A 25976-nucleotide genomic window follows, 5' to 3' on the forward strand; every position below is an offset into this window, starting at 1 on the left:
TTTAATTATCCAGATATCCATTTCTAATTGGAAATAAACCTTGACAACAACATTGACTGTCACCACTTGAATGGTGCAAATTTGAAGTTTCAGAGCAAAGGAAATGACTTAATCAGTAAGTTAGTTCCTTTGTTAATTTTTTACGTAGGACTGACAAAGTGAGATCAATTTAAAAATATTACCTGTTGTTTGCTCCTGACTGGCATAACCTAACTTAAGTGATAGACATTTTAGAAGGAACATGGGTGATGATGATGGGAAGTCCTGTTGTCTATTTAGTTCTGTTTAAAATCCTTCTCTTCCTAAAACACAGGAATTCTAGAAAGGTTCTCTTTCATTAGGGCCATGCTATTCTGGGAAAGTATGCAAGTAGTTATTTGCCCATGTGTACTATATTCATATATTATTTAAGCCCCAAAGTAAGACTATATATATACAGTGTAATGTTATATAAAATATATATATTATAAAACAGAAAATCATATTTGTACTATATGTACACACATATTTTCTCTTTTTTAAATTTTCTCTTTTTAAAATTTCCTGATTGCACATGTAATATACACTCACATAATCCAGCTGAGTGTTACAAAAGTATACGGGATGGAAAGTAAAAGTCTTTTGTAATTCTGTCTTCTAGATATGACTCTTGTTAATAGTTTGGTGTATATTACTTGGAGATTTTTTTTTCTATCCATATAACAACAATGTTTATTATTATTGGTTGTTGTTTTATTGTTGTTTTGATCATTGTTTTTCTTTTACAAAGACAAGGCTGTATTATATATAATTTTGAACATAAGTTTTTTGCTTCACAATGTGTCTTCTACATTTTTTCCATGTCAGAAAAGTGTATCTAGGTCCTTTTTTTCCATTGTATGGATATGTATTATATTTAACTTACTTCCTTTAGTTGGAAGTAGGTTGTGTTGTTTCCTTTTCTTTTTTCTCCTCCTTCTATTACAAATATTTCTACAGTACTTGTGCATGTATCTTACATATAGGATACATTTCTAGAAATAGATTTGAATCAAAGGATATGGACATATAAAGTTAATAAATATTGCCAAGTTGCATACTAAAACATTGTATCAGTTTATGCTCCTATAACATTGTATTTTAGTGCCTGTATTTTAATCTATGCTATTATCAGCAATAGTTAATAGTAATCAATCTCATTTTAGTGTTTCATTAATTGATTGATTATTATTTTTTAAATTAATTAATTAATTAATTAATTAATTTTTGGCTGTGTTGGGTCTTCGTTTCTGTGCAAGGGCTTTCTCTAGTTGTGGCAAGTGGGGGCCACTCTTCATCGCGGCGTGCGGGCCTCTCACTATCGCGGCCTCTCTTGTTGCGGAGCACAGGCTCCATACACGCAGGCTCAGTAGTTGTGGCTCACGGGCCTAGTTGCTCTGCGGCATGTGGGATCTTCCCAGACCAGGGCTCAAACCCGTGTCCCCTGCATTAGCAGGCAGATTCTCAACCACTGCACCACCAGGGAAGCTCGACTGATTATTTTTTGTGTTTTAATAATTGATTGAGAATCTTTTATGTTTCTATGTCATTTGAATTTCTTTTGTGACTTGATCAATCATGCTTGAGTATGGTTTGTGTATGTATTTCAAGTCTAAGACATTTCTTATTGCTGGAAGGGACTCTTTTTCTCAACAGTTTTATTGCTTAGTGTTGATCTCTCTCCTTTCTATTTTAGGATACCATGGCCAAGCGAAATACAGTGATAGGAACACCATTTTGGATGGCTCCAGAAGTGATTCAGGAAATTGGGTACAACTGTGTGGCAGACATCTGGTCGTTGGGAATAACAGCCATAGAAATGGCTGAAGGAAAGCCCCCATATGCCGATATCCATCCTATGAGGGTAAGGAAATGGACAGAAAACCAGTGGGGTGGTTGGTTACCGGTGATCATTAGAAACTTAGTTAAATGACTTACTTGGTTGGGTACCAAACAATAAATGAATTAATTGTAAATAATTGATAAGTGTCAGTCTAGACTCCAGGTGATGATACACTTCCACTAGTTGTAGTCACTAATGAAGTCAAGTGTAATCCACCCCTCTCCATTCTAGAGGTTGTGTATTAGTAGCCCTCTGGTAGGACGTGGGCCAGGACATGCGTGGTTGACTTGTGCAGTGTATATGTTTTTAATAGTTCAGGTGCTCACAGTTTAACATAACAACACTAACTGGAGCTGAGCAGCAGTCCTCTCCTTTATACGGGGCATGGTCTTTCCACTTTATCAGTCTCCACGATTCCCTATTCGCCAAGTATCACTTACTGCAGTGTTTTCTCTAATGTTTTTTATAGTAGTATTAAGAGGAAAGTGGACTATTTTTTTAAACTTAGGTCCCTGACACCCAGTCTGATTCATTTGTTGTCTTTTTCCTGCCTGGCCCTTATAGGTATTTACATGTGTAAGTTCTGGAGGCTCTGTACTCTCCAACTTCCATCCACTTGTAGAGTATGAAGGGCCCGTAGGTTCAGTCTCCATTGAAACTCCTTCAGTGTAGCTACGCTAAGCAGTTTCCAGGCTTTCCCCACCCCTAGAACCCCTCATGATAGCACTGTTACAATACTTTGACCCTACCTTCTTCAGCGGCTCCGTAGTCTTCTCCATACCGTCCAACTCAGCCCCTCCTCTCTTCTGATTAAATAGTCCTTCTATTAATAGACTTAACAGTTATTTATTTATTTAAATTTGTTTTATTTATTTATTTATTTTTGGCTGCGTTGGGTCTTTGTTGCTGCGCACGGGCTTTCTCTAGTTGCAGCGAGTGGGGGCTACTCTTTGTTGCGGTGCGCGGGCTTCTCATTGCAGTGGCTTCTCTTGTTGTGGAGCACAGGCTCTAGGCACGTGGGCTTCAGTAGTTGTGGCACGTGTGCTCATTAGTTGTGGCTCGCGGGCTGTAGAGCACAGGCTCAGTAGTTGTGGCGCGTGGGCTTAGTTGCTCCATGGCATGTGGGCTCTTCCTGGACCAGGGCTCGAACCCGTGTCCCCTGCATTGGCAGGTGGATTCTTAACCACGGCGCTACCAGGGAAGCCCCCAGTTTTTAAAAAAGTATTCATGTGCCCAAAGATAAGCTCCTGTCTTTTTGGGGGGGCAGAAGTGGAGAAGGGTGGGAAGATTTACTCGTTATATTTTTAGATTTAAAGAATATAATTTAAGCTGATTATTGCAAAGAGTTTTATGGGTTTTTGTTTGTTTTTAATTAATTAATTAATTTATTTTTTGCTGTGTTGGGTCTTCGTTTCTGTGCGAGGGCTTTCTCTAATTGCGGCGAGCGGGAGCCACTCTTCATCGCGGTGTGCGGGCCTCTCACTATCGTGGCCTCTCTTGTTGCGGAGCACAGGCCCCTAGAGCGCAGGCTCAGTAGTTGTGGCGCATGGGCTTAGTTGCTCTGTGGCATGTGGGATCCTCCCAGACCAGGGCTCGAACCCGTGTCCCCTGCATTGGCAGGCAAACTCTCAACCACTGCGCCGCCAGGGAAGCCCCAAGAGTTTTATGTTTTTAAAAAACTGTACCTCTTTTATTGGAAACTCAATAAATAATACAGACATACCTCATTTAATTGTGCTTCACTGTATTGAGTTTTTGACAAATTGAAGGTTTGTGGCAACCCTGTTTTAAGAAAGTCTATCAGTGCCATTTTTCTTTTTCTTTTTTTTTAAAGACTGTTTTTAAAAATTAATTAATTTGTTTGGCTGAGTTGGGTCTTAGTTGCGGCATGTGAGGGACACCAGGGAAGTCCCTATCAGCGCCATTTTTCCAACAGCATTTGCTCACTTTGTGTCTCTGTGTCACATTTTGGTAATTCTCACAATATTTCAAACATTTTCACTATTATTATATTTGTTATAGTGATCTACTTTGAGATACCTGGATTTTTGTTGTAATTTGGATGTGCTTTAGTGGAGAAGAGAAAAATATTTTATCAAACTCCAAATGTATTTCCAGTCATATTTTTATTGGAGCATCACTTTTATTTTGCCAATTTTTTTTTTTTTAAACTAGGCAATCTTCATGATTCCTACCAACCCACCTCCCACATTCCGAAAGCCAGAATTGTGGTCAGATAGCTTCATGGATTTTGTGAAGCAGTGTCTCATAAAGAGCCCTGAGCAGAGAGCCACGGCCACTCAACTCCTACAGGTATGAATCACCCTGGGGTGCTGCCTCTTCCTGTTTCATTCACAGGCTGACCAAAAGATGCTGTTAACCCACCTACATGGAGATGGTAAAGAGGTATAAAATATTCCCTTTGAATGTAACTGCTTAGAAAAGACATAGAGGATAAAGTTAAATCATTGAACAAGATAATAAGAAAATACAGGGCTCTATGGGATTAGAGAACAGGAACTGACATTTATTGAGCACCTACTGTGTGCTAGATACTTTGCATGTTGTGCCATTTAATCATCACATACACCCTGTGAGAGAGGGGTATTAATTTACTTTTATAGGTGAGAAAATGAAGATTTAGAGAGTTAACTCATTTAGAGCCACTTAGCTGGTAAACAGCGAAGCCAGGATTAGAACCTAAGTCTTTTTGATCCCAAAGCAGGAGTTCCATTAAAGATACCCAGTTCTGACAGAGAACTGGGATCAATGGTAGGTGCTGTTGTAGCTCAGGGTGGAAAGAGGCCACTTTGGACTAAAGATACCAGGACGGCTTTCCTGGAGGAGGTAACCTGTGTGCTTGGGCCTTGAAGGATGGGTGGGGTTTGGCAGGCAGTGTGCTTAATAGTTAGGAGCTTGGATTCTGGAGCCTGTCCTGGGGTTTGAATCATAGCTCCCTGTTTGCTAGCTCTGTGACCTTGGGCAAGTAACATAACCTCTCTGTTACTTTAGTTTTCTTATCTATACAGTGGAGATCAAGTACCTGCCCCATAGTTGGTTGTGAAGATTAAGTGATATAATGTGTATGACTTTGAACAATGCTTTACACATATTAAAGGTAGTATATAATGGATTTGACAAATACCTGCTATTATTACTGAGCTAGGCCAATGGTTTTCAGTCATGTCAGATCCAATGCCCCCTTTTTATAACCAATGCATATTTTTTTTAACATTTATATAACATTTATAGTCCTTTTGGAATGAAACTCATAGATGCTAAAGTCTGTTTATGCCCAAAGTTTAAAAAGGATCAGGGTAATGTTGGTGCTATGATGGAGAAATATAAGAATAATAATTTATAATAATACAAATGTCAATATAGAAATGCTCCAGCTTTTCAAGTTATAGACATAATGAAGTAAGGAGACAACTGTATCTAGCATCATGAATGAGTTTAGATTTAAGAGCAGTAAGAAGAACAGAAACCATTCCATTCAAGAAACACAGGAAAATGAGTGTATGGACACTAACAGAAATCTAATGTTAAGTAATAACAGGGCAGACTCATTTATATATAAGAGGAGGGAAATGATCTTATAGACTTGCCCAGTGGAGAGAACAAGGAAATACGATATTCTTGCAAATAAGCTGGGTCTTATTTCCAAGAGTAGTGGCAAATTCTTTTCCTGCCTGGATGGGGTACTGATGCAGTTTTATGGACAAGATATCTTCTGTATTTCGATCGTAACACACGTTGAGGTATACTGTCCGCTTCTAGGGTCCTTGCAAAGACCTTGGAGCCCATATCCTCTGGTGGGTGCTGGGGAACAGAGAATGGATTACAGATAAACACTGAGGGCAATGTCAGAATAAGTTTGGAAAACAATAGGCAATGCTCCCCCCCCCCGCAAAAAAAAAGAATTTCCACATGTAACTTTCACAGTATAGATTTCTTACTGTGTTACAAAGGCAGACAACAAAAATATAAGATGGTATTAACATTAAAAACTTTAAACTATTTCTGTGAAGGAAAGTCAGCAATATCCCTGTGTTTCAAGTATCTTTGCAGATTGAATAATATTGGGGCCTACATCTGTTACATATTAGTGACCAGTTTTAGTATTTCTGTAGTAACTACACTTCGGCACTAAAATCCTTTTTACCTAAATACATAGTTGGAAATGCTATAGGACATTGAATAGAAAGAACAAGCAGGAGGAGTAAACTATTCAGTGATTTCTGAACAATGTCTTTATTCCGCTTAAGCCCCCTCTCCAGAATCACCTCCCAAATTACTAGACTTTTTGCTTATCTCGTAAAGAAGTTCGTAGGCATTATTTATCAAAGTGTATATGTACTCTGAGACATTTTAAAGATATGGAGAATTTGCTGTGGTTCGTTGTTGTATAAGACTGTTCCACATGTTACGGGATTACTTGTGTCTCTGCCCCCTTTCCTATGTCCCATGTAGTTTGTGTTCTCTAAACATTGTAGCAACAAGCTCCCAAGATGTTTACAGAACTTCCTCTAGGGGGCAATGCCAGCCTGTTGAGAATCTCCAGAGTTGGTAGAGAGAAATGGAGGAAACATTCCAGCCAAGCCAGAAAAGGTGGGCCAAGCCTGCATGCACCTGCTCACCATTATAAAGCAAGTGTGGGTTAGCTGTAGTCCGAAGCATAAAGAGAAAGATTAGATTCACTGATTGATTCAACAAAGATTGTCAAGTGCCTACAGTGTGCCAGGCAGTGTTTTGGCACTGGTGCCATATAAACCGTCTTCAACTTTCTTGCTAAGCACCCATTTGTCAAGAGTGCCAAAGGAGTGTCCATACTGCGGGATTTAATTAACGAAGCCATGGACGTGAAGCTGAAACGCCAGGAAGCCCAGCAGCGGGAGGTGGACCAGGACGATGAAGAAAACTCAGTGAGTGGCAGTGGCAGGCGTTGTGGTGGGCCTCGGGCGTCAGTGCTTGTTATTTCATGATTGCCAGCCAGGTAAGATGAGTTGGAGATGTGGGTTCCACCTGGAACTGGAGGCTCTTCTTGCTGACCGTGTCCTGCCTGGGACCAGGGCTTGCTAGAGGCTTGCTGGGTCTGTGTCTGTTCGTCTCCCAGTGCTTCCTCAGACACTTCCACATTTTATTCTCTTGCCTCCTTATCTTTTCTTCAGTTTAACTTTTTATTCGGGAAAGAGAATGCTCAGGTCTGAGACTGGATTTTCCCAGGCCCTTTTGGGGAGTCTAGGATCCATACTAAATATGTAGACTTTACATGTGTGTGATCTTCTTTGGTTGAATAAGAGCACTGTCAATGGGGTATAACCTTTAAAAATCGTGACCCAATGTCTTTTACACCTGTAACATATATAATATTGTGCATCAATTATAGTTCAATTAAAAAAGAGTGCTCTCGGTTCTAGAGAGTTGGGTTTAGAACCCAGGTAAGCATCAAATCCAGAAATATTTGCACCAAGATAGTAAGAGTAATTCAGAAAACTCAATCTTTTTTTTTTTTATTGGCGTATAATTGCTTCAAATGGTGTGTCAGCTTCCGCTCCACAACAAAGTGAATCAGCTATGCATACAGAAAACTCAATCTTTTGATCAAATTCGCCCTCATTTGAGATTTCGTCCTTTTCCAGGAGGAGGATGAAATGGATTCTGGCACAATGGTCCGAGCAGCGGGGGACGAGATGGGCACCGTCCGAGTAGCCAGCACCATGAGTGACGGGGCCAATACTATGATCGAACATGATGACACATTGCCATCTCAGCTGGGCACCATGGTGATCAACTCAGAGGAGGAGGAAGAGGAAGGCACTATGAAAAGTAAGGCTCTGATTAAACAGACTAACTTCGCAGGCAGACCACGCACATTTCCAGAGAGAGCAGATTCTCATGGTCCACATGGACTCAGTCTTGAAGCTCCCGTCTGTTGTCACAGTCAAAGGAGTAAGAGTGTTGGAGGGTTGGGGCAGCAGTGGACGGTTCGGGGAGGGAGGAAGCTGGCATGTGGAATCAGAGGCAGGAAAGCATAAACAACAAGAAGGGATTGACTTTCAAACCTGAACGGCCGTTCTCTCGTTGAATGTTGTCACTTTTTCCTTCTTTTCCTTGATCTGTGGAGGTGAGCACATACATTTGTTTTTTGTTTCTTTTTTCCAAAGTGATTGTTTATTTTATTTTTGTTTAATTTATACTGATTGTTACTGATTTAGGTGATTACGTGACTGTTTAATTTATATTGCCCAGATCAATGTATGATGGTTCCAATGGTTCTACATCTGGGCCAGCACTTGGTATGGGCAGGCTTTGTAAATGTAGACGACCTAGTAGGTGTGTAGTGGTATTTCATAGTGGTTTTAAGTTACATTTTCCTAATGACTAATGCTTTTGAGCATATTTTCATGTATTTCTTGGTCATTTGCATATCTTCTTTTGCTTCTCCCTCCTCTCCTTTGTGCTTTCATTATTATACGTTTTACTTCTACGTAGCACATACGTTGTTTTGATGCATAATTCAAAGTGTAGTGAAATTCTGAGCTATTTATCATACATGTTATCTTCAGTCTGTTTTCACGGTACTCTGTGTGTCTAAACCAGACTTACCAATTCTCAGTCAGTCTGTTAAGGATGAATGTACAAACTGAAGAGTCCTATCCAGTCCCTTCTAGTGTAAGCCCATCTCTGCTGCTTTTCTTATGCTGCTGATCATTTTTACTTGGCCTGTGACTGAGGCCTAACACCTGTGCTCAGTTCCCATTGAAGAGGGCCATCCTTTCCTCTCCCTTCAGTTGTTTCCTTTCCCTTTACTCTGTGCATTACAGACCAAGCCATGGAGAAAAGGAATTTGGGAGTACAAAGTGGTAATAATAATTGGGTTCTAAACGTACAATTTAGCCTGAGCTTTGTGTAGGTTTAAAGCATTAAGTCTCTATGATCTTCTCATCATCTTTTTTTTTCTTTCCTTTTTTCTTTTACTTTATTTTTAATTAATTTTTATTGGCATGTAGTTGATTTACAATGTTGTGTTAATTTCTGCTGTGAATCACTTATACAATATACTTATAACCACGCTTTTTTAGATTCTTTTCCTGTATAGGTCATTACGGAGTATTGAGAAGAGTTCCCTGGGCTATACAGTAGATCCTTATTAGTTATCTATTTTATATATTGTAGTATGTATATGTCAATCCCAATCTCCCAATTTATCCCTCCCCTCTCCTTTCCCCCTTGGTAACCAAAAGTTTGTTTTCTATATCTGTGACTATTTCTGTTTGGTAAATAAGTTCATTTGTACCACTTTTTTAGATTCCACATATAAGTAATATTTTCCTTCCTTTTTTTAAAATTTAGAGTTTCTTCCTCGAAACCAGGGACTGATTGGCAAACTATGGTCCACAGGCCAAATCTGGCCTGACACCTGGTTTTAGCAATAAAGTTTTATTGGAACACAGCCATGTCCATTCATTTGCTATTGTCTATGACTGCTTTTGCACTACAAAGGCAGAGCTGAGCAGTCGTGACTGAGACCATGTGGCCCCCAAAGCCTGAAAAGTTTACTGTCTGATCCTTTACAGACAGAAAAAGTTCTCTAACCACTGCCTTAGACCAACTGCTTTGTGATTGATTAATTCATTCAATAAATTTCTCTTCAGTATCCCAGGTACTTTGCTAGATGCTGAGGATACAGCAGGGAATGAAGAAACAGTCCTTGCCCTGAAAGAAGTCACTGTCTAGTCTGTGGGACAGACCATTTAATTACACTTCAGCATATGAAATGGGCTTTAAAACAGAGGTAATCTGAGGGTGTTGGCGAAGCAGAGTGGAAGAGTATTTAATTTAGGCTGGGGATTACTGACAAAGTTCTGGAGGAAAAAGGCAGGAAGGTTGGCAGTGAGTAGGGTGGGTGGAGATGTTCCAGCAGAGGGAGCCGTGTCCACAAAGTCCAAGTGGCAGTGAGTTCAGGGCAACTGCAGCTGGTTTATTGCGGCTAGAACACACGGTTCCAGGGCTTTAGATCTCAGGCAGCCCTCTTGAATTTTCACCTTCCAGGTCTGTGTATTTATAACCAACCCTTTGTTTTTGAAGGGAAAAGGTTTTCTTGTTTTCTTTTTTCTATTTTGGGGCCAAGGCTCATCATCTGTGTTTGGCTTCAGGTCAGAATTATACAAATGGTGAAAGAGTAGTAATACTACTGATGGATGTGTAAATAGATCTAACTTTTCCGGAATGTAGTGCATATCAAGAGTTTAAAAAATTCAAGCCTTTCACTCAGTAAATTCCACTTCTAGGAATTTGGCCCAAGAAAATAATTGAAGATATAGAGAAATTATATTCTAGCTTTACAAAAGTAAAAAGATAAATTAACATGTTAATATGTACATAGAAAAAAGACTGAAAAAACCAATCAAAAGGCCAGAGGAAAATAAACCAAATATTAAAAGTAGATAATGGGATTATAGGTATTTTAAATTTTATTTATTTTCCAAATTATTTTCTAGAGTTATTATCAGAGAAAAAAATCCCACCAGAAATACTGCCGATATCATAGTGTATCCTGTAAATTAGGACTTTGAATTCTGCATTGCCTTAAGAATCCTTTTTTTCTCCCTTCTTCCTCCTTGCACTGTTTTCTATGGCCTTAAAAATGGATATTTACAAAGAGTTTATTAAAACATTGTCACTACCTGTTAGTCTCTCTTTAAATCCTTATCGAAAATGTGTTCTTACAGTATGTTTCATTCCCTGGACTCAAGATTTGGTGTTACATAAATTATCGAGTGAATGATACGTACTAAATTTATTTTTTCTTTTGCTCTTTTAAGTAGCTAGCCCGTGTGATTTGTTAGGAAGTTTTGTTTTGCAGCAGTGAGCTGCTGACTTCTTTTTGTTGACTCGGAATGCTATATCTTCTGCTTGTTTTAAGGGCTTTAATTATGCAGATGATTGTAATCCCTGTGTAACATAACTAGACTGACCCATTAACATGTGTTGTGCATGTACGTGTTATGGGAAATCCACCTTTTTAAATTTAAAGAATTAATTTTGTTCCAAATGTAATTTTCGTATTTTAAGTGCTCATTAATTCAGTGGGTTGTTTGTTCAGTTTCTGAGCTTGGATAGTTTTAGCATGTCTAATGAGAAACATGAATCTTTTATTATAGTCATGAGGGAAAAACCCATTTAAAAACCTCAACAGTCACAGCTAAGTGACGTTAAGTAAACTTAGTTCACAATCTGTTTCAGGTCTTGTAATTCAGTTTTGAGTCACAAGTTAGATAGATTCGCCACTTAATTCTGAGATCTTTACTCATTATTTTAGGAGCTATTGAAGCTTTTCATTATGGAAGATGAAAATATATACAGTTACACAGAATAATATCATGACCCCTATTGACATGTAACCAGTTTCAAAAATAACTCACTGCCCATCATATTTCAGCTCTCCACCAAAGAGAATAACAAACTGAATTAATTTAAAGCAGGTCTCAGACATTAGACCACTTCTTCATATTGATTTCTAAACATTTAAAGGAGACTATCTGACCGAGCTTGGCTTAGATAATAACTATCTGTGTTACATTGGACAATTTCTTTCCTTATATGGGCCTCAGAGCCTTAATCAATAAAAATAAAGAGTTATTAATTTTCTTTATTTTCCTTGTCCCTTGTAGCTCTAATTGTTTATAAAAATGATATAACTCATGACTAATATAGAACTGAAGTTTCTACAGGTTAAAATTTGTGAAAATGAATAGGGTTTCACCTAGTACCTTAGAAAAGTTAGATATTTCAAATGCCTCTGTTCTCATTTACTGTATTAAAAATTATTTATACCAACAGTATTACAACAGTATTAGTGCACTGTTACAAAAGAAAGTAGTTCACCCCTAAGTCCTCTCACTCCAGCAAAGAACTCCTTTTCTTGACCATATGCCTGTATAGTTCCTATATGGTAATAATTTGCTTAGATATTCTAATTTCTGATTAATTTCTTCTGAATAAGCATATACATTTTTCATGTTGTTGCATAGTCCTTTTTATATTTATCACACTTAACAGTGTTTTTTGATCATTTACCCATTGCTGGGCATTTTGGTTGTTTCCAGTTTTTCACTAGTACAAATAACTCTGCAGGGAACATCCTACATACAAATTTTGCCTTCCTTTTAATGTTTCCTAGGAAAAATTTCCAGAAATGTTTGAACAAGTTAACGTGCAGATATTGCCATATTGTCCTCCAGAAGGTTTGTACCAGTTTACCTTCCACAACGATTAGTAGCAGCTGTCAGTATCCTTAGTTTCTTCCCTTTACAGCAATTTCTCCTTTATATTTTCCATTTTTTAAAATCTCTCTGTGCCACTTTCTGGGTGTTAGCCCTGGATTCATCTTCTAATTCTATAATTCCTTTTTGAGCCATGTCTAATCAGCTGTTTGACCCAGACATTGCGATTTTTTCGGTGGCTAACATTTGCTATGGTCACATGGCTAGTAAACGCGGGAGCTGGGAATTCAAAGAACTCCAAAGTCTATGGTCTTTTCATTCTACTGAACTTCTGATTTGTTCTGGAAGCCTACCCTTATGTTAATGGGCATTAGATCCATAATATAAAACCCATGAAAATTCATGGTAAGACTGGTGCTGGCTTTTGAGGGGACTCCAAAGATACCTTTTTTTTTCTTTTTAAGAAACAGTTGTGTTTTTTTCTTTTTTTTTTTTAACGTATATATGTATCTATTCTTTTTTGAATTCTCTTCCCATTTAGGTTGTTACATAATATTGAGCGGAGTTCCCTGTGCTATACAGTAGGTCCTTGTTGGTTATCCATTTTAAATATAGCAGTGTGTACATGTCAAACAATTGTTTTTATATATAAATTATTTATTATACCCAAGAAGATAGACATTATAACGTTAATAATAATCATTAATGATTAGGCACTTAATATCTACCAGGTACAGTGCTTAATCCTTTATAAGCATTTCATATATTTTAATCATTACAACCGTGATGTGTGGTGTTTTCATAGCCCGCCCCCGGCCTCTTACAGAAGCAGAAACTGAATTGCAAAGAGACTAAGTAACTTGCTCGTGATTACATAGTGAGTAACAGAAGAGCCAAGACCTTAAGCCAAATACGTTTGATTTCAAAGCTCATGCTCTTAACCATTATATTATCCTGCTCCTCAGCAGAGCCCCTTTATTAAGTTGTTAAGGGACAGGACCAAGGCTCATGTTACAAGGACATCTGATGGCAAGTCTCAGCTTGCAGTGTCCCTTGCTGGTTGTTTGAGTACCTAGCCTCGCTCTGTGTCTGCCCAGGATTTCCAGACACAAAGGGCACAAGGTTTTCAAAGGGAACCTGCCTCTGATGATTTTGTTACATCTGAGGGAGTATGTTTTGGTTGTGTATATCTGAATCTACCATAAAGAATCAGATTGCGGTTGGAGGGAGGGTTAGAGTGGGGTGTGATTTGATTGCTTTATGAGAGACCCCAAGAATACCTGTCAGAACCATAGAGGTAAACCATTGTCCACACTACTTTGAAAACCCGTGCCTGGATAAGCTATCAGTTTGGGGATTTTGGAAGGCTTCTCCTGTTTGTCTGTGTCACTGGGTTTTTTTGCATTAGGACCATAGAAGAACTTTGCCCTCACTATTTGAAGGGCACATTCCTGAGGTGACTTGAGAGGTTCTGTGTCAGTGTCAGGGTCCTTGTACTTTCTCTGGGCCGGCAGAGGGAGCTCTGTCATAGGTTATGAGTTTAAATGGTGTTCCCACTTGTGTCCACAAATCCCCTTTCTATGGAAGGCTTCATTCTAGATCAAGACTGTTATTTATTTATATTTTAACATCTATTTTAAGTAACCACAGCAGCACTAGGGCAATGTCTTTATTTTAGGTAGGAGATTGGATACCTCATACTTGGCAAAGTTCAGATAAGACTGAAGTCAGTTAGAACGTCTCAAAATAGTTTAAACTTTTCCTTTCTCTTCCCACATTTCTCAGTAGACCTTAACCAGAACTGATGTTTTCTTTCTGCAGCGTGGTACCACGCATATAGTTTTGAACCTGTCATCAGCTAAAATGGCCCTAACAAAGTAATTGAATACATTAAAAAAAATAAAACTTAAAATTCTTGTGCAGAACTGACTTGGGAAAAGTTTTTATTTTGTTGTTGTTGTTGTTGTTTTTGTTTTTTTGCGGTACGCAGGCCTCTCACTGTTGCGGCCTCTCCCGTTGCGGAGCACAGGCTCTGGTCGCGCAGGCTCAGCAGCCATGGCTCACGGGCCCAGCCGCTCCGCGGCATGTGGGATCTTCCCGGACCGGGGCACGAACCCGTGTCCCCCGCATCGGCAGGTGGACTCTCAACCACTGCGCCACCAGGGAAGCCCGGGAAAAGTTATTTTATGTATGAAAATAAACATTAACGATGACAGTTTATAGCTTTTCTTGTGTAGCCTCTTTAGTTTTCGTTTAATTTATTTCCATGTTGACTATACAAGTCTGATACTTACTTTGCGAGTAGCCTTTGCCCTTTTTCTTTTCTTTTTCTTTCTTTTTTTGTTATTGGTTTGCAGTGGTTCTTTATATGTTGGATACTAATTTTTTATTAGTTATGTGCATTGTAAATATTTTCTCCCAGCTTGTGACTTGCGCTTTTAATTTTTCAGGATATTTTCTTAGAGAGCAACTTTTGTTTTCATGAAGTCACATTGGTCTGAATTTTCTTATACTGTATGTTTTTTGTGCCTTCTTTAAGAATTCTTAATAATATATTTAAAAAATTTTTGTTTTATATTGGAGTATAGTTGACTTACAATGTTGTGTTAGTTTCAGGTGTACAGCAAAGTGATTCAGTTATACATATAAATATATCTCTTCTTTTTCAGATTCTTTTCCCATATAGATTATTACAGAATATTGAGTAGAGTTCCCTGTGCTATACAGTAGGTCCTTGTTGATTATTTTATATATAGTAGTGTGTATATGTTAATCCCAAACTCCTAATTTATCCCTTCTCCCTACCTTTTCCCTTTGGTAACCAAGAAATTCTTAATAATATCGTAATAACTTTATATGGTGATAGATATTTACTAGACTTATTGTGGTGATCATTTCATAATGTATGCACATGTCAAATCATTATGTAATACACCTGAAGCTAACATAATATTGTATGTTGACAATATTTCGATTAAAAAAAGAAATTCTTTCCTACCCAAATGTCTTAGAAACAGTCTCCAATTTTTTTTTCTAAAGGTTATAAAGTTTTACTGTTCACATTTAGGACTTTATTTAATATATCAGGAATTTTTTTTTAGTTTACAGTATGAACTGTAGTCATCTTATTTTATTCCTTCCATCTGAAAGACTCACTTTCTCCCTCCATTCAGGTCTTTGGTCCTGTTACCTTCTCAGGCCTTCCTTGACCATCTATCAAAAATAAATTCCCCTTCCCCTTTTTATTTTTCTTTCAATACAGATTACTCTTGAAATTTATATCATTATTCTTCCATGTAAATTTTAGCATCGGGGGCTTCCCTGGTGGCTCAGTGGTTAAGAATCTGCCTGCCAATGCAGGGGACACGGGTTTGAGCCCTGGTCTGGGAAGGTCCCACATGCCGCGGAGCAACTAAGCCCGCGAGCCACAACTACTGAGCCCGTGTGCCACAACACAACACTGAAGCCCGCATGCCTAGAGCCCATGCTCCACAACAAGAGAAGCCACTGCAATGAGAAGCCAGCTCACCACAACCAAGAGTAACCCCCACTCGCTGAAACTAGGGAAAGCCTGCGTGCAGCAATGAAGACCCAACGCAGCCAAAAATAAATTAAATAAATAAATTTATAAATTTTAGCATCGGTGTATCAAATTTTGTAAAATACCACTGGGATTTTGACTGAATTGCATTGAATACACAGATTAATTAGGCAGAATTGCCATCTTTATGATGTTAATTCTTTCTGTTCATGAACATGGTTTATCTTTCCATCTGTTTGGCTTATATCTTTTTTCGTAGATAACTTTATAATTATATCTATAAAGATGTTTTAGACCTTTTGTTAAATTAATTTTTATGGATTTTTTTGTTGTAATAGGTTTTCTGGAGTTTTTTTTTTTATGAAGACAGTCTGTGAATTAGTCTTTCCTTTTGATCTTTATACTTATATATTTTTCTATCTTACTAAGACCTGCAATAATAGAGGTGGTAATGGGCATTCTTGTCTTATTCCTTATCTTAAAGAAAATTCTTCTAATAATTTACCATCAAGTTTGATTTTGTAGTAGGTTTGGTGTAGGTACCCATTATCAGGTCTATTTCTAGTTTAAGAGATGTCTTTTCTAATCAAAATTGTTGTTAAATTTTATTCTTTGATTTTTGAGTTGAACACTTAGCTGTTTAATTTTCTTGCTTACTAATGTATTCAGGTAACGTAATTTTTTCTCTAAGTTCAGTTTTCACTGCATCCCATAAGTTTCATATGTGGCACGTTGTAAATACTTTTTCCCAGCTTGTGATGCTTTGTGCTTATTACATATTTCTTTTTTAACCCATGAATTATTCAGAAGTACTTTTTAAAAACCAAATTGTATGAATTTTTTTAACTGCTTATTTTTAATTTTCAATTTCAGAGAACTGTGGCTAAAGAACACAGTCTGTGTGATACCAGTTTTTTTTTTTAAGATTTTTTGATGTGGACCATTTTAAAAGTCTTTATTGAATTTGTTACAATATTGCTTCTGTTTTATGTTTTGGTTTTTTGGCTGCTAAGCATGTGGGATCTTAGCTCCCCAACCAGGGATCAAACCCACACCCCCTGCATTGCAAGGTGAAGTCTTAACCACTGGACCGCCAGGGAAGTCCCCGATACCAGTTTTTTGATATTTTCTTGCGACATTTGTGGCCTAATATGTCAGTAATTTTTAAGTGTTGTTTGTGTGCCTTAGAATGTGTGTTTTCTAATTGTTTGTAGGAATCTATATATATACAGTAGATTTAGCTTGTTAATTGTCTTCAAATATAGCTATTCCCCACTAATTTTTGATACTTGATCTTTTGGTTTCTGAGGGAGATATGTTAAAATTGTTACTCTGTGGTTGTGATTTGTCAATTTTTGTTAATTCTGAGACATATTTTGGGGGGGAGGACTTTTGTATTTTGAGGTTGCATTGTCTGATGCATATAGATTTAGAATTGTTAACTCTTCCTGGGAGTTGTTCCTTTTATATTTGACTTTCACACCTTCCCTGAGATATGGGTCCACTAGTTATGAGCTTCCTGCCATACAGAATGAGGAAGTTCAAGTTAAAAGTTCAGCGTCTTGTCTAAAGTCACCCTAGATGACAAACCTTTGACTTCTAGTCCTCATTGCTACTGTGGTGGAGGGCTTCTTGTTAAATATTGTGAAAAGCCTGCCTTTCTTGTCTTTTGACACCTGTTTCTAGGATCTTCAAACCTAAGGCTTTTGTGATGTTGGTGTTTGGATTATCAAGACTCATAGCTGTGATAATAGACAAGGTTTTATAGCTAGGTAGAGGGACTGAAGTGTGATAATGCAAATGTGATAAAATGTTAACATTTGAGGAATCTGGGTGAAGGTTATCTGGATAGTCTTTGTAACATTGGAAGGTTTTGTATATCTGATATGTCAGCATAAAACATTACATGATTTTTAATTCATGATTTTCAGTTTTTAGAAATAAACCTCAAGAGGCTAACTTGGGATAGTTCATAAATTTAAAAGAGTTTTACTTAAGAGTTGCCTAATAAAATAGTATCTTGAGGTTGTTCGTTTTTACTGATTCAGCTATTACATGTCATTAATATTGACAGAAATTTGTGCTTTAGAAAACCAAGCATATCACACAGGTTTAGGAAAATGTTAATTTTTTAAATTAGTAATCCTTTTATTGAAAAAAATTATATTGTGTCCATTTTTAAAATTGAGGTATAGGTATTTTATAATGTGTTTCAAGTATACAGCAAAGTGATTCAGTTATATTAATTATTAATAATGTCATTCAAAGTAGTATGTTGGACACTGAATATCATTAGTAGTGCTATGAAAAGAATGAAATTTTGTGCATATTGCCATCCGTGTATTTTATATTAAATTATATGTGGGGTTTTTGTTGGTGTGTCTTAATATGCAGAAAAAATTATTTCACCATTTCATTATCAAGTGAACATTTTTTTTTGAAAGGAAGAGAATTTCTCCTGTTTTAGTTGATCATTATCAAATAAGATATTTAGCAGCAAAAATGAGAACTTCTATAAGTAGAGAGAGAATCCAAGCTTTCAAAACATATTAAAAATAGGTTGTCAAATAAACTACATTATTATACTTTAATAATACTTTAAATATCAAGTGTCTTTGAAAACAACAACAAAACTTCTTTTTTCAGAGGCAGAGATAACAAAAAAATCCTGGAGCAACTGATCCCGAATTGCATAAATTTGTAGTTTAGCAGTTAAATGCTTTTGCCCCAAATGAGGAAATGACAAGTCAAAGGATGGCCACTTAAAATATGTACCTCATCTACTAAAGATTTGACAGGCAACAGGTCTCCCTTCCAAGACTCATTGGCTATGATATGGTTTTCTTGTCCTCACTGCCTTCCCAAGAGATACATGGCAGCCGGTTCCCCCTCCTTATCTCATGGCTTATTAGGCCACCGGGGATGCAGAACTTGGACCACTGAATTGAAAGATTGTTTCCACTGACTCAAGCCTTTAAATTAGATTCAGTGAACTAAAGGGAGTGAGTGGATGATTTCTATTTCAAACAAATTTCTAATTGTATTCTAATGAATCTCTTTGAAATAGAATCTTAAAGCATCGTGGCATAAGTAAGTTAGAGCAACTCAGAACCATGTTTTGGGTAAACTGCTGTGGTAGTATTATGTGTTAAAAACGTTATGTATTTATAGTTTCCCAGAAAGTCCTAGGTCTCACGAAGGCACCTATTGTTCCTGTGAGTTTCCTCATGTTAAAACCAAAGTCCAGGATCTTGTTAAAATGATTTTATTTCAACACCATCGGTCAGATGCTAATTTCAGAGCTGTGTAAGATGGAAATTCTTGACTCACAGCCTATCTTCTTTCCACCTGCAGTTTTTTGAAGGGGATTGTTATAACAGTGACTCCCTTGTGTGTTCTCTATCTCATTCTCTCTAACTCAGATTATAACATTTGCAAGGACAGTTACTAGGACGTAAAGTACTACAGGTATTTTAATGCTTCTTTTACTACAATAACCTTACTGTCTGATTTCAGATCCCCTCAGGATGTTTAAAACTATCATCAGAGAATATTAAGTGTCCATGTATCTTTGTCACTCACCGTCAGCATCATATGAGAATTTCAGATAGCATTAGTGTGCTTATACGTACCAAAGCTAAAACTTAAAACGTAGTTTGGTTAGAAACATCTCTCTCAATAAGGGTAGGAGAAAGAAAAAGGAGTAGCGGAAAGAACATTAATTTTTGGAATCAGAGTCTTTGATTTGAAACCTGGCTCAGAATTTTATAAACTTTGTCAGCTTTGACAAGCTATTTCCTTTTTTTTTTTTTTTTTTTTTGCGGTACGCGGGCCTCTCACTGCCGCAGCCCCTCCCACTGCGGAGCACAGGCTCCAGACGCACAGGCCCAGCGGCCATGGCTCACGGGCCCAGCTGCTCCGAGGCATGTGGGATCCTCCCGGACCGGGGCACGAACCCGTGTCCCCCGCATCGGCAGGCAGACTCTCAACCACTGCGCCACCAGGGAAGCCCCAGCTATTTCCTTTCTTGAGCCTCAGTTTCCTATCCTGAAAAAGTGAAGCATAAAAGTTCCTATTTTGTCAGGTTGTTAAGATGATAGGAGATAGATATGGAAAACGCTTAGCATAGAAATGCTTAAAAATGGTAAGTAGTATAGTAAGTATATAGTGAATAATGGGTCTTTTAGTGTATGACAGTGGTTTTTTTTCATTGGACCTAAAAATTCCTTCAACCTGAGCTACATTTCTACATCCTAACTCCTTTTCTCTTGCTGGTCATGTTTTTTACTTTTTTTTAGTTTGTACCCTTGGTATTAACAGGTGTTTTGTAAGTTCCACTTCTGTGTCTAAGCACTGGCATGAAGATGGTTGATCTAAAGGAAGGTCACTTGTCAGTTTCAGTAATATTTTTAAAATGTGCTGAGGAGAGAGAGAGAGATTGATTCACATTCCTTGGTAACAGGATAACACGTTTTGAGAATCTGTTAAGCAGTAGCTCAGAATCTAAGATGGTAGATTATAAAGAAGGCTGGACTTTGAATCTACGTGAGCCTTCCTTTGTGAAGTTTCAAACTGTTATCTTAAAACTGTGAAATTTATTACTGACTGGATTTTTTTTTTCCATCCCTGAAAGAATCAGTGGGGTTCACTGTGCATTTATCAGAATCTCCCTCTAGGGTGGGATTTACAGCAGAAGAGCAGAGATCTTGGTCCTCAGACTTTTCTCACAGTTACACAGATAATTCAAGGTCATCCTGCCAGAGTGGAGGCTAAATCCTAATTGTTTGTGCAGTTTTTCTAATTATGTCCAGATGCTGGGCTCACTTTTATCTTTGGAAACCGTTAACATTCTTGATTCTTTTGGGATAAGCCAAAAAGCACAGACATGTGGTGCCTGAAAATTCATTCAAACCACCTGCCAGACCACATGTTAGGATATGAAAGTACCAGATCTCAGTGTGACATGGCTGAAAGGCTCAAGGCCTGTCTTTTGAGGAAGATAAGGTGCTGCTCCATTAGAGTTAAATTGGTAAAAGGAGAGCCAAGAATAGCCATGGGGGAAATCTATTTTCCAAAAGAGAGCAGTGGCGTGGTAGTGATGAAGAATAAAGGAAAAAGTCCAAAAGATATACTTTGGCTCTTATACCTAAGAAGCAGATAAATCGGTTTTGATCAGTTAGGGGAATATATTTTTCTGGTGCTCTCAGCTGTTCTGACCTGCTGACTCTTGCTCAGCAAGAAAATGGAGATACATTTTGATGAATTTAAATGAGTCCCAAAGAAAAAGTAGATGATTCTCTTAAGTGTTTATGCTCTAAAAAAAATATCAGCTTGGAACCAGTATTTGTTAAAAATAAATATTTAATACCCACCAAAAAGTATTTATTAGGTAGTCAATATGTGTCGTTACTGTGTAGTGTACAGAAACCAAATGACATGTTTACTGCTGACCAGGAATTTGTAGATTAAAAGGGGAAGATGACATTTGTCATCATCTAATATGTATGGAGTGCCTACTGTACTATTACCGTTCTTTCTAATTCCTTACATGCCTGGAACATTACTCCGGGTGCCTCAGATAGTGGTATTTGATGTTGACATAACTTAGTTGAGGAGCTAGGACCTCTACATATAAAGGTGGTAATATAATAATAAGACAAATGCTGGGTAAGTGGTTCAGAAAAATGGTGAAGGATTTGTGAGAACTTAGATATACAGAAAAGCTGGGGACGATATTCCAGGCAGGTACAGAGTCAGAAAGGAGGGGATATATGTTGAACATTCAGTTTGGCTGAAGTGGGTGTTGACCAGATACTGGAGGACCTTGAATGCCAAAGTAAGAAGTTTGAACTTGACTTTGTTGGTAATAGGGTAATAGAAAGACATTTTGATCAGAAAAGTGATGTAACAAAGTGGTTTTTTAGGACAGTCAGTTGGATGATATGGAGTTTGAAAAGACTGGAAACGGTGAGGCCAATTAGGAAATCGTTGCAATAACCAAGGTATGGATCGTTCTCACCGGTAAACCTTTTGTATGTATCTTTTTAGGTGTGCTGCCTCTATTGCTCTAGTTAGTAACCCCTTGAAATCTGGATTTAGATCCCTTCGAATAGACATATGGTAGCACACTAGACTTAAAGATCCAGAGCTTCATTGCCCAGAAGTCAAGTCAGTTTACACAGAGGCAGAGTTACCAAAACTGGTTCCTGGAAGAGTTATTCAAAAGTTAGACTCTGGGGAACCTTATAACTCATGGTTCTGGCAATTCTTAGTGGTTTCAAAGAACATTCAAAGGAATATTTATGGCCACATACAGAAACTTGGATAGTAACTTGCGTAATTAAATGAATTAATACATGTAAAGCACTTAGATGCCCAGTCACAAAACCAAAACCAAAAACCACACACATAATAAATGTTAGATTAAAAAACAAAACAAACAACCTTATGATAAGGCATATTATTCCAAGCCAGAAGAAAACATGTGAGGGATTATTTGAGTTGTTTTCTTGCAAGTATTCATGCTTGAAACAGAGAAGAAAATGTAGGCTTTTCCGAGTTCTCTACTTTGAACAGGTAGAAAAGAGTTATTGTAGAAATTAAGGAAAGAGTAGGTTGACCATTGTGGTTTACTTGGTGACAGTCTTGAAAATGAACATTTAAAATGGAAGGGCATAAAGTTTAATGTCTAGTGGTTGGTCATTCCAAAGGAAAAGATGGACCTCAGTCTTTGGTCAAGCTCCTGGCCAATTATGACTACCTTGGCATTGTGTTATAGTTCATGTGAATCCAGAAATAAAAGTAAATAGTAGAGAAAAGGGATCTTTCTGTTTTTTAAAAAAGAATTGTTGAAATATAATTCACTCGTTTAAAGCATACAATTCAGTGTTTTTTAGTATATTTATAGAGTTATGCAACCATCACCACAGTCTAATTTTTTTAATTTATTATTTTTAATTGAGATATAATTCACATATAAAATTCACCGTTTTAAGGTACAGTTCTGTGGTTTTTAAAAATACATTAGCAGGGTTGTGCAATCATAACCACTGTCAAATTCCAGACATTTTCATCATCCCCCAAATAAACCACAATCCTGTTAGCAGTCACTTCTCATTACCCTTTCCTCCATCCCCAGGCAGCCATTAACATGCTTTCTGTCTCTAAGGATTTGCCTATTCTGAACATTTTATATAAATGGAATCATATAAAATGTGGTCTTTGTATTTGGCTTCTTTCACTTAGTTTAATGTTTTCAAGGTTTATCAGTGTTACAGCATATATCAGTACTTCATTTCTTTTTATGGCTGAATAATATTCCATTGTAAGGATATACCCGATTTGTTTACAATCTAGTTTTAGAACTTTAAAAACAATTATTTATTTGGCTGCGCCAGGTCTTAGTCGCGGCACACGGGATCTTCGTTTGCGGTGCATGGGCTTCTCTCTAGTTGTGGCATGTGGGCTCAGTAGTTGTGGCATGCGGGCTCTCTAGTTGTGGCATACGGGCTCTAGAGTGCACGGGCTCAGCAATTGTTGCGTGTGGGCTTAGTTGCCCCACGGCATGTGGGATCTTAGTTCCCCGACCAGGGATTGAACCCATGTCCCCTGCATTGGGAGCCGGATTCTTAACCACTGGACCACCAGGGAAGTCCCACATAGCATTCTTCAAAGAAAAATAAATATAAGATACAGTTGCTTATGAATCTGCCCCTTTGTGGACTTTGACAGATTGTCCATTTAGCTTGCCAGTGCTGCTTACAAAGAAGAACGGGCCAGTCATAGTACAGGAATTCATGCATTCCCTGCATCAGATAAAAGAATCAGAGCAAGACATGGTGTTTTCAAAGTTCGACTTTTCTGCTGAGTTCATTCTCCCAACGGCTTCAGGTTTCTGGTATTATCATTCAGTGGAACGTCTTCATTTCCTGGGATATGTCTGAAAAAAAATACCCTGGCTCACATTGAAACAGAAAGCCCACCAGCCAGCAGAAGCCCTGGGGACAGCATTGCCTTTAGTCAGCTGGGAATGATTCTCTCACACTTTTCAGCACCGCTTGATGGTCTCGCTCAGGAGTGCCGAAAGAAGAGTCCAGGGATAAGGTTACTGGGAAAATTTCATTCCCCTAGTCTTTCTATGCTCAACCTAACGGCAGTTCGGATATGTCAAGAATTCTCATTTTGATTTTAGACAATTTGCAGTATGAAAGGCAGCTCACCAGCCTTAAAACCTGATGATCAGGGTTCAGATCCTATCCTTGTATAACTGTAAGCAAATTTCTCATCTAGAAAGTGGAAATAATAGTACATACCTCAAAAGATGGGAGGATGAAATGAAATGAAACATTGTTGTAGCACTTGGTAGGTGCCAACAAGCACAGATCCTCCTCCCTCCTACTTTATTTACATGGTGTTCATGAAGTGTGGATGGCAACATCCTGTGGAAGCATCTGGTGGAAAACCTGAAACTTAGAAAGTATTCAATCAATGTTAGTTGAATTTGAAACCTGAGTTCCTAAAGACTGGAACTCTTTTTGTAGATATAGGTTGGTGTGTGTGGGTGTGATGGAGAGAGATTGAGACAGATCTCAGATACTGTATCAGTTAGTTTTTTCTGTGTAGCAAACCACCTCAAAACCTAGTGGTCAGGGACTTCCTTGGTGGTGCAGTGGTTAGGAATCCGCCTGCCAATGCAGGGGACACGGGTTCGAGCCCTGCTCCAGGAAGTGGAGCAACTAAACCTGTGCGCCACAGCTGCTGAGCCTGCGCTCTAGAGCCCGTGAGCCACAGCTACTGAGCCTGCATGCCACAACTGCTGAAGCCTGCGTGCCTAGAGCCCATGCTCTGCAACAAGAGAAGCCACCGCAATGAGAAGCCTATGCACAGCAACGAAGACCCAAAACAGCCAAAAATAAATAAGTAAATTAAAAAAAAAAAAAACTAGTGGTCAGCTGGAGCTGGCTGACTCCTGAAGGCTTCAGCTAAGACCACCTGGTCAAAGTCTCTCTCCACATAGTATTCTGCCATCTAGCATGCCCACTAGGTTTATTTACATGGTAATAGGATGTGCAAGCACTTTTCAAGTCCCTGCTTGCAATAAATTTGCTATTGCAGTGGCCATAGCAAGTCACACGGCCAGGCCTAGAGTCACTGTGGGAGGGCACTAGTAAAGGGCGAGGATACCAAGGCTACTTGGAATTATAGAGGCCGTTTTTGCAAATATGCTATTGTAGATACTAATTGTGATAGTAATGCAGATCTGTTTACTGAAAATTATTATCAGTCTATAAAGTCAAACTGTGAACAGGTGCTCTAATTAATTACAGTGTTATTAAGAAAATGTAGGTCACAATAGAAGTGCTATTTCCTCCAATAAACTAAGTACAGTGGTGAAGCGCCCTCCCATATAAGGAATCATTGTGGTGTAAACAGTTAACTTCTGGAATCACTAAATACAGGGATCAAAAATACACCTGTTTTTGAATGCATGTTGTTTCTTGCCAGTTGAGGTGTCTTCCCCTCTCAGTTGATTCATTCATTTCTTCAGCTTTAGTTATATAAAACATTTTAATAACCTATATCTATTGATGATATTTTTATTACAGTTTTGGGCCAAGGAGAATTTAGTCACCTCTTCCATCTATTTTTAAAAAGCCCCCCAAACACCACTAACAACAACAAAAAGAAACTCAAAGAATCAGAGACAGTCTTGTCACAAATATTTGTTGAGTAGGTCTGGTCTTTGGTTTATGTCCACGCACATCTAATTTGTGGCATATTTTAGATTAGAGACGATCAAGTGTCATCATCCCTCCGGAGTAAGAATTCCTTTTGAATGTTTATCAGTACCTAGGCAGAAATATGTTGTCATAAGCCACTGTCAAGTGATAGTATCATGGAACTTTCACAGCTGCAATGGGACACTAGAAATAATATGGTTCATGGCTTCTTTTGTAGATTGGAACCTATGGTTTAATCAAGATCATATAGTCAGGACCAGAATCTAGATCGTTGAACCCCAGGTTAGGGATTTTTGTAGTGTATTGTGCTGCCTCCAAAATCAGTTTTAGCTATTCTGTAATCCTGTACACATAACCATTTAACTAATCATTTCACTATAATTAAGTTTCTTATATGTGTGTCCATTTTACTCCTGGGTTATACCTGAATGTGTGATTAGATTAAAAACTTCTCTTATTACAAAATTCACCATAGTTTTGGGAACATTGATTTCTAATAAATATTAGGTATAATCAGGTCCCTGATACTGATATCAAAAGGTGAAACGAAAGGCATTTTAGATAGAGTTTCTTATTTGTGACCCTTAGTTGTTGAGAGGGACAAA

At 38.0% G+C, this 25976-nt stretch overlaps 1 protein-coding gene across 2 annotated transcripts in view; it reads left to right on the top strand.

Annotated features, from left to right (window-relative positions):
• Positions 1–25976, top strand: part of STK4 (serine/threonine kinase 4) — a 94811-nt gene that overhangs the window by 24642 nt on the left and 44193 nt on the right. For both annotated transcript variants that reach the window (XM_067708242.1, XM_067708241.1), the window contains exons 6-9: positions 1715–1882; positions 4037–4174; positions 6658–6786; positions 7504–7690. In XM_067708242.1, the coding sequence (XP_067564343.1) occupies positions 1715–1882; positions 4037–4174; positions 6658–6786; positions 7504–7690 (622 nt within the window). The remainder of the gene's footprint in view (positions 1–1714; positions 1883–4036; positions 4175–6657; positions 6787–7503; positions 7691–25976) is intronic.

Source organism: Pseudorca crassidens, chromosome 15 (assembly GCF_039906515.1).
Source record: "Pseudorca crassidens isolate mPseCra1 chromosome 15, mPseCra1.hap1, whole genome shotgun sequence".
Lineage (NCBI taxonomy): Eukaryota > Metazoa > Chordata > Mammalia > Artiodactyla > Delphinidae > Pseudorca > Pseudorca crassidens.